General features: G+C 33.0%; 1 protein-coding gene across 1 annotated transcript; it reads right to left on the bottom strand.

The window, feature by feature from the left end:
• Positions 1 to 996: 996 nt before the first annotated feature.
• LOC107367043 (uncharacterized) lies at positions 997 to 8168 on the bottom strand. The gene is made up of 4 exons (XM_015934704.2): positions 7621 to 8168; positions 6621 to 6766; positions 2196 to 5136; positions 997 to 1734 (listed from the first exon to the last, which is right to left on the bottom strand). Exons 1-4 carry the CDS (start codon positions 7989 to 7991, stop codon positions 1485 to 1487), a joined length of 3708 nt encoding a protein of 1235 aa, XP_015790190.2. The 5' UTR covers positions 7992 to 8168; the 3' UTR covers positions 997 to 1484.
• Positions 8169 to 9748: the final 1580 nt, after the last annotated feature.

Here is a 9748-nt window from a genome sequence, read left to right as displayed (position 1 = left end):
TGGTGATTTGGTTGTTAATTAATCAATTAAAATTGTTTAAACATGAGCAATCCCATTGCAATTCACATTTCGTTAATGTTTACTTCATAGCCAAGGTTAGCTAATGTTGAGGTTTCACTAATCATTACATGAAACCAAAAGTGGAAACCAAATAAATCATTGGAAACAAAAAACGTTGTTGCCATCATTTTACCTTAACATCATTGTTAATCTAAATTGTTCAATCAAATGGTAAATTTAGTTTCATTTATTATTACAACTTCCTCTGTTCAATTGTATGATTACACTAATCGGAATAATTTTCGGGTTCCTCTAAACACCAATGTAATGCACTGTTTTAAGGTTCACCGGTTCATCTTCAATTGTAAAGTGAAATCATTTTAAACAATTTTCAAATGTTAAATTAACCATACATTGCAAGGTCAAGGTAGGCCATTTAGTTGACCATTGATAGTCATGTTACAGGTTGATTGAATTGTTAAACTCAAATTAAATTTCAAAGGTTAAAGTGTTCGGTAAATCATTGATTCTAGAGCCGTTTTCAAGTTGAAACATTGAGGAGTTTTTGGTCAAGTCTAAACATAATTAATAGGTTAATACAATTTAAATGTGATACAATTGTTTGCTGTTGTAACAACATGTTTAGCTTAATTTAAACTTGTAAACACAATAAGTATGATCACAATTATAGCAATTACATTTGTTGTAACTGTAATAAGAGTTGAATATTTTGCTAATTTTGTTTTGCCTTTTCATATTTCTAATCATTTGCAACCTTTCAACTTTAATTTAATCTGTTGGGCTAAATTGGAAGATGAGAAATGGCTTTTAACGATGAAACAGCTTCAACTAACCTTTATGCTAAACAGCAACAAATAGGTAAAACAACATTTTGGCACGCGTTTAGCACGTAATATAATTTAAATTTATGCCGACTTGTGATTATATTACATTATTGTACTGTTAGGAGGGAATAGCATTTAAGAAAGAAATGTGTTGAAACATTAATAGAATGTTATTTGCATTGAATGAATAAAGAAGTGGATGAGATGATAAAAGTCAGCATCATAATTAACTTGCAGATTAATGAGCAGCAATTTACAAAAGATGGTAATGATAAATGTAAAGAAAGGATCAAGAGTAAAATCAGAGTTTTTTAGGCTTTTGAAAGAGAAAAGGGAAAACAAATGAATAAATTAGTGTCCTGATGAAAGTTGGGATCATGATGATTTGAACGAAACATTTTTCTGTTTCTACCTTTTGTGTTGAACAATTATTTTGTATCTCGATTGCTTTCGGATGATGTTTTATTATTATTTTGCTTGATACATTTGTTTTGATGGTAGAAGCAAAAGTTTAATCAACATCAATTTATCATCTTCATCGGGTTTCTTGGTTAATATTAACGCAGACGGAAGATTGAACAAAATTTCCTCTTCATCTGGTTTCTTCATTGTTTCCCAGTATTACAGTAAATATGGAGTTTACTGCCAATGCGGACGTCTATTGAAAAAATCCGGATATCTGGTTTGACGGGTTGGTGTTTGGGAATTGCTTGATTGCTGATCAATTATGCATTGCTTTAATTTTTCCACTTGATTTAAATCTTTGGGCTTGTTATTTGAATCACACAGAGCCTGGTAGGTGACTTTAAGATGGTTCAAACGATGAGATGTGGACGGGTCATTTGATGAAGCATGTTTGTCCAGGCAAGAATGTACTGAACCAATGTTGCTATAAAGGGGAAATAAGGAAAATTGGTTAATATTTTTTCAACGTTTTAAAGGCCTTTTTCAACTTATGGTTGTCAAGTGTGAGTTAATATTATCATTATTGTATGATAAATAGCATCATGTAGGAGAGATGAAGATGGTTATGATGATAGGAACAGATAAAGTGAACAATCTTGTTCCTATCTTGGATTGAGTTTCGCTGTCAACACTTTAATAGAATGTAAAATATGATCGATGAAGATTGTCGTGAGTCAAAGTAAACTCACGATTGCAGAATCAAGTGACCTGGGAAAAAAATGAATCTTCATTTTTAATATCACTATCATAATCATCATAAACCTAATCATCTTGATTCTTATTTTACTTGATAATAATAATATATTCACACAACACGTTTCAAAAAAAAAGGTAAAATAAAGTTGGCATCAAAAGGGATTAAGGTCAACCAAATTTTAAACTTACCGACACATTATTTCCATGATATCATCATGCTTGTGATTCTGAGAAACATATGACCACGAATTGGAGGCACTTTGAATGCAGTCTTTGAGGGTAGAACCAGTGAGCTCAGAATCATCTCTATTATTATTAGTTTCATCATTATTACGCTGATTGTTGTTGAATGGATTGTTCATAAAACTGCCCTTTCCATATCTTTGTTGTCGTACAGTCAAGTTGTGGTCATCATTATCTTTTCTTGCTTCAGATTGTCGTCTTTCAGCCTCTTCTCTTTGCCTCTCGGCCTCTTCCCTTCGTCTCTCGGCTTCTTCTTGTCTTCTTTCAGCTTCTTCTCGAATCTGTTCTATTCTTTCTTCATCTTCTTCATGACGATGACTTTTGACTGTGTTTCGTTTTCGCAAACCTTCTTCACGTCGTCGCTCGGCTTCTTCTTGTCGTCTATTGGACTCTTCTCGAAGTTGTTCCATTCTTTTTTCACCAAATATTTCGGCATTTTCTCTTCGTTTCTCAGCTTCTTTTCGTCTTCTTTCAGCTTCTTCTCGAATTCGTTTCAATCTTTCTGTATCTTCTTGTCTTTGTCTTTCAATTGCTTCAAGTCGTCTTTTAGCTTCTTCTCGAACTCTTCCAGCTCTTTCCAAAAACCTTTCTCGTTGTCTCTCCTCTTCTTCACGATCCCTTTCCTCATAATCTCCCCATTGTCTTCTGCCTCGAACATCTCGTTTGATTCGTTTGCTTTTTTTACTTGACTTTTCTTCGGCTTCTTTCTCCTTTCGTTCTTCTTCTATCTCTCTGAGTCTTTCTTGCTCTTCTTTTTTCTCTTCTTCTTCTTCTTCTTCCTTCTCTCGTTTTTCCTCTTCCAGTTCTTGTCGTCGTTCCTCTTCTTCTTCTTCTTTCTCTTTTCGTTCTTCTTCTTCTTCCTCTTCTTTTTCTCGTTTCGCCTCTTCTAATTCTTGTCTTCGTTCCTCTTCTTCTTCGGCTTCTTCCCTTTCTTTTTCCTTTCGCTCTTCTTCTTCCTCCTCTTTCTTTTCTCGTTGTTCTTCCTCTTCTTCTCGTTTCTTTTCTTTTCGCTCTTCTTCTTCTTCTGCAGCTTCTTCAGCTTCTTCTTGTTCTTTTTCTTTTCTCTCTTGTTCCTTTTCTCGAGCTTCTTCAGCCTTTTTCGACGACTTTATGCTTCGAGATAACCGTGCACCTTTCTTTTTCTCTTTCTTTGCCTCTTCAGCCTCTCGCTTTTCCTCTTCCAGTTCTTGCCTTCGTTCCTCTGCTTCTTGCTCTTTTTCACGAGCTTCTTCAGCCTCTTCTTTTTCTTTTTCACGAACGGCTTCGGCTTCTTCTTGTTCTTTTTCTTTTTTCTCTTGCTCTTTTTCTCGGGCTTCTTCGGCTTCTTCTTGTTCTTTTTCTCGAACGGCCTCAGCTTCTTCTTGTTCCTTTTCTTTCTTCTCTTGCTCCTTTTCACGAGCTTCTTCAGCCTCTTCTTGTTCTTTTTCACGAGCAGCTTCGGCTTCTTCTTGTTCCTTTTCTTTTCTTTCTTGTTCCTTCTCTCGAGCTTCTTCAGCCTCTTCTTGTTCTTTTTCACGAGCGGCCTCAGCTTCTTCTTGTTCTTTTTCTTTCTTCTCTTGTTCCTTTTCTCGAGCTTCTTCGGCTTCTTCTTGCTCTTTCTCTTTTCTTTCTTGTTCCTTTTCTCGAGCTTCTTCAGCCTTTTCCAGTTCTTGTTCCTTTGCTTTTTTCGATTGCTTTGTACTTCGAGTTAACCGTACACCTTTCTTTTTCTCTTTTTTCGCCTGTTCTGCTTCTTGTTTTTCCTCTTCGATTTGTTTAAGTCTTTCTTCTTCATCTTGTCTCGCTTCTTCTTCTTCCTCCTGCTTTTGCTGTTTTTCTTCCTCTTCCTCTTCTCTCCTTTGCTCGTCAATTTCTCGTTGTTTTTCTGCTTCTTCTTGAATTCGTTCAGCTTCGTCTGCTTGCTTTTCTTTTTCATCTTCTTCTCGATCTTTTGCATCATCCGCTGCGTTTCTTCGTAATCTCAGAAGTCCATTTCTATAATACCTTCCAAAATTATCTTCTCGGTCAAAATTATTTCTCTGTTGATGTGTCCATAAATGAGGATTTAAAAATATGTGTTTTGACTGGTCACCAATAATGTCATATTTTTTATCTTCATCACTTTCTTCACTTTCATTTTCGTATTCATCTTCATCTGATTCACGACTTTCTTCAGATTCTCTCAACCGTCTCCGATATTCTTCTTTAATCCGACTCCATTGCTCTTCAGTAACACCCTTATGTCTATTACCTCGATCATGACGACTCTCTCCTTCGCCATCTACCTCATGGAGCCTTACCAGCTTGGATTGCTCTAGATTACCTCGGAAATCATCATTTGCATCAATATTTCTGAATAAACTTCTTCTCCAATCGAATTTATCCCCTTGATTTGATCTTTTGCGAGGTACATCAGAATCAGCATTGAACTGGTCTTGGTTCTTGGTTGGCTCTTCAATAGGTTGATCTTTAGTATCTAGAGTTTGGCCATTATCAGAGTTTCCATTAGCGAAATCAATGCGGTTAACGGCCGTTCTACTCGCACTAAGTTTAACAGTGCTTGAAGTTTGTGAAGAAGCCGATAAAGGTACATTTTGGTTGCTATTATTAGATGAAGGCGATGACGGGGAAGCTTTTGTGGTTTCTGTTTTTACAGCAGTTTGATTTAAACATGGAGTTACTTTTAAACCAGCTTTCCAAAGTCCATCAGCAAATTGTTTCACTTCAGGTGGACACTTATCAAATGATTTTACCTCACATGTAGATATATCATTAATGAAACGGCACATCTGACCATCAATCCAATTAATCTTCCATCCAAACCAATTTTGCTTATGAAGATTAGTTGAAAAGCAAACAGTACTTGTATCAATTGAATTGCTTTTAACACAACCAGATGAAGCGATTTCTGAAACAAAAAATAATTCAAGATCAAAATTAATAATCATTTCTTAAAACAATTTCATATTTTTTGTTTCTTCTGCTTCTTGAATTCGTTCAGCTTCGTCTTATTAAAAAACATGTACTTTGGATCAATCTAATCATCTAAATTTCCGCAGAATTGCCAATTTAACGAAATGAGCATTTCATGAAATTGGATATAACCAAATGAAAATTGAAAAATTAGCAAGAAGAAAAATCAAGGATAAGTAAAATGAATTGCTAAGACATGATGCCAATATTCATGTTGCTATTGCTGTTGACGTTGTTGATGGTTGTGATCATTATCATTTGAAAAAAAACGGGGAAAACTTGGTCAACATCATTTATCATCTTTGTAATGGGTAATAGATTATACAATTGATATAAATGGAGTAGTTTGGATCATCTTAATTACCTTAAACTAAAGAAAGCAAGAAGAAGAAAAAGGTAAATGATAAATATATTTAGAAAGAGCAAAAAAAGTTGAAATAAACGAAATGAAATGTATAATAGGACTGAAAAAGCTGTTGGAATCGTGCTGAAAATGGTTTCAATGAACACACCAGAGGAAACATTTCCCATTTAATGGCTTTAAATGTGATTGTAGTTTGCTGGTGTTTCCTATCATTGTAATACCTTTCCTCTCACCTTTAAGCTCAATCTCTTCGGAGTCTGATGCTGTTAAAAGGTTTACCTAATTCCCGTTTACCTTCTAATTGAACCTTCGTGACTTGCTTCTTAACGCTCATTCAGACAAATATTAAGAAGCTGAAAAAACGGCCAATATTACACCCTTCTCAGCATCGTCTTCATCTTTAGTCATCGTGTTCACCAAGTTTCAAGATGGAAGCTAAAGCTCAACCTATCAACCAGACATGAATCTCACCTTATCAAGTCTTATTTGATTTCCGTGAGATTTAGCAAGAAAGAGAGTAAAGATGATATGAAAACTGAAAAATATAGCCAAAAATCATTGCTCCTTCACCGTCTAAATCATAATCACTAACATCACATTTGGTAATGTCTTGTTCATCTTGAACATCATCATTATCATCATCTTTTAGCTTTAAATGTATTCCAATCAAGTCACAAATTGATGAAAATCACGCAAGAAAAGCTTCAATTTGCTTTTAAAATGGCACACATATCTTTAAGAGTTTCCAATCAATCCTCTCTCCATTATATAATTTAATCATATTTCAATTGATTATTAACAAAAAAGGTTTTTTTTATTACATCCAAGCTCCTATCAAATCATAAAACATATGAAATTAAGTTGAGAGGTAAAAAGATGAATAAAAAATAATATTCCTATATAATGAGTATCTTATGCAGCAATAGTTCATGTTTATGGCATCATGATAGACTAACAATCAATAGACTGATTACTGTATTTGGTAGCAACAGTAATCATTAGCTTATTGTCATTAGTAATCATAGCAATTTCAATTGGAATTTATTAATACTTACTTTCAGCGATAGATGAAGCATTGGATGAAGCGTAATCTATTTGAGCCTGGAAGAAGTCTCTTATGGTCAGGTAAAAATCTTGTTCCGATTTGGTCATACATGGCTTTAATAATTTGGGAAAACAATTAACAACCTGTTGCAATTCACTATATTCACAAGGGAAGACAAGATAATTAGAAAATAATTAAATTGGAAAGGATAAATGAAATGATAAAGTAAATGATAAATGAAGTTGAATAATAATAAATTCAAAGGTACAAAGCTTCGTATCCAGCATAAACAAACTATAAGATGGTTCGGCTATTATCTTACAGAAATGATCACTATCAGATGATTATCTCATGTAATTCTAGTAAGATCATATCATGCTAAATTATTAATAGAAATTAATTGTTTACGAAATGATTAAACTGGAAAGTTTGAATAAGCTTAAATATGAAAAAAAGTAAAAAGAAACTTCATGGTTTAAATCTTCAGGTTTGACCAGAATTTCATGAGATAAAAATCTTACTTTCAAAGATAAATAGAGAGACGGTCATCAAAAATAAAATGAAAGCTAAATCAGATATCAATTGATTTGCTTCAAGTTTAATTAAACGAAAATGTCAATTTTTTATTGTAAACATTGATTCCAAACTTGACAATTCAAAGTCAAAAATTAATATTCAACTCAGTCGCCATCTCACGAAAAAAAGGGTTAATTAAAACATAACAAGCTAAAAATGACCACATGTCTAACGGTTAGACTCTAAGCTACTATACTTGTTATACTTTTTATCTTTCAAATTAAATAATTCCCGTTTTAATTGTGAATCGAACTCCTGATTAACCTTAAACTTGGTTATTTGATGAAAGTAAATTATTTCAACCTGTTAAAGAAGTGGTATTAGAGATACCGCTATGAAAGTTTATTACTCCTGGACACATCAAATTTTGTGGAGTTCATTTTTTGGTTGTTTGTTACTTTATCTGTCCATTGTAAGGATAGAATTAAACTTACGTGATTAATGAAGTTGGCCAGGAATCACCTGAAGATTGTTTGGTTGATGGTGAAGAGCCAGGAAAAGAACCACCTTGGAAATTAAATCCTTTGTTTTGTTTGGCTGGCTGTGCACTACCACTTGAACCCCATCCACCGGTTTTACCCGAAGAAGGAGCAGTTGCTGGAGTCGACGATGGATCAACTGGACTATTAAGACAGGCATTGAAATCGCCAACCATGTTTGATTTATCCAGATAGCTGCACTTTTCTAAACCATAATAATCAAGCGATTTGGTAAACCAATTACCTGCTTCGGAGCATTTTCCAGTGGACACAAAAACGATTGCAACCAGTATTACGATAATACTGGTTGATTTGTGAGTTAACATTTTGATTGAGGTTGGTCGAGTTTTATTGATAAATTGAATGGAATTAAATTACAAATTAAATTTCGATTATTTATTGATAGGTAAATAGATAAATATGGAGGAAAAACGCTTAAAATCTTAAGTTATCACGAGAAAGTTGAAATTTTGACGATTGTTCTTGTTTTTTACACTTTACAAGTTAGTAAATTGGATGATCATCGGGTAAACATTCTTATATACTAGTTGATCTGAATGAATCATCAGGTACGAAGGATAAGATAATTGTCTTTGATGGTTATCATGATGTGTAAATAGATTCCATGGTTATAATGAATTTTATGACTTAATTAACTAAGGCAGATCAAAAGTCTTATGTTTTGTTACCATCCAGTGTTTACCAAGTCTTCGATGTTTTTCTCAACCAAACCATTCGAGTGTAATTTGATGATACTTTGCAAATTGTACCCTATGACCTCATGGTCACATCGATAACCATTATCTTCATATTGCACTTGGATGCTTGATTATTTGTTTGGATTCACTACCTTGAATGTAATACTGACTAACCGGATTCAAGTGAAATTATTGCCGTGCAATTTACTGTCGTTGGGTAAATAAATAATTTTTTTACTTTGCTTTCGCTTCCAAATAAATAATTTATTGCCGTAAATTACTAAGAATTGTTTTATTTTGATCTTTAGATAGATCTGATTTGATTGAAGAAATGATTGTTCTGGCAGGGACATCCCTCATAATAATAATATCATGTTTCTTTAATCATAAATATTCACAGAAATCCTTTTTTCCATGGAAAAAAACATTCACTGCCAATAAAAATCTGATTAAGATAAAAAACAATTTCAAAATCAATGGAAAGCAAGAATGGTTTCATGAAAATAAACATCAATAAAGGTCATTAACAACATTGTCATTAAAAGTTATTTTATTAAAAATTTATTGTTACATTTATATAACGATTCAATTCTCATGTTGTGCCAATGTATATTCATTGCAAGTCCGAAAATTATATTCATACATATTGTAATATAATTTGATTACTCGATGTACGTCGTTGTTTCATTTCAATTCATTATTGAAAATATTCTGTATGACAAAATTATTTCAATTTAACCACACAATGCAGGGTAAACACTAGGTTATAGACATAAATCGTACTCTTTACCTGCATCGGTACGTTTATTTTTAGTACTCTTGTACTGGCTGGTATATCTTTTTGATTAGATTTTTATAATAGACCGATGCTGTCTTATAATAAGGGTTATTAATTGAGTTTAGTTGGAAATTATAATCATTAAATTGTCTCAAAAATGTCAAAATTGAAAAAACCGAGAAAATTTGTATTCATAAATATCGGTTTGCTATTTTTACAAACAAGATTTGTAAGGTAGTGCAACTAAAAATTGACACATAAATTGTTTTGCTAATTATTCAACAATCAGATTAGTTAAAGAATTATTTTTTTTTAATTTTCATTAATTAAGTCCTAATAATATACCATAACTAGCTTTTGTTGCTATGTTCATTCTATTTCATGAAAAAAATCAAAGAAAGCGATCTTTGTCAAATTTTTCAAGTTTTGATATTTAACATTATTTTCTATGGGATTTTTTTCCAACTAGCTGTTTGGTCTTCAATTTTTGTTTCATTTTGTTCTCTTGATGGTTCACTTAATGAAGACATAGTTGACCCATGTTTGACCGATTGACTTCAAATTTCATATTTAGCTTGTGTAAGGTTGCTGGCTCGATACCTGAAAA

Source organism: Tetranychus urticae, chromosome 3, assembly GCF_039701765.1.
Source record: "Tetranychus urticae isolate SD_2017Ah chromosome 3, NJAU_TeUrti_SD_1.0, whole genome shotgun sequence".
NCBI lineage: Eukaryota > Metazoa > Arthropoda > Arachnida > Trombidiformes > Tetranychidae > Tetranychus > Tetranychus urticae.
Note: the sequence above shows the minus strand (reverse complement) of the source record. Positions and strands in the feature narration are given on the sequence as shown.

Excerpts from the sequence above, each read along its gene's own strand:
- LOC107367043 (XM_015934704.2), bottom strand. The coding sequence starts at position 7,991 with ATGTTAACTCACAAATCAACCAGTATTATCGTAATACTGGTTGCAATC. Across the intron at positions 6,767-7,620 it reads TGGCCAACTTCATTAATCAC|TGAATTGCAACAGGTTGTTA; the intron begins GTAAGTTTAATT and ends TTGTGAATATAG. Across the intron at positions 5,137-6,620 it reads TGCTTCATCTATCGCTGAAA|AAATCGCTTCATCTGGTTGT; the intron begins GTAAGTATTAAT and ends TTTTTGTTTCAG.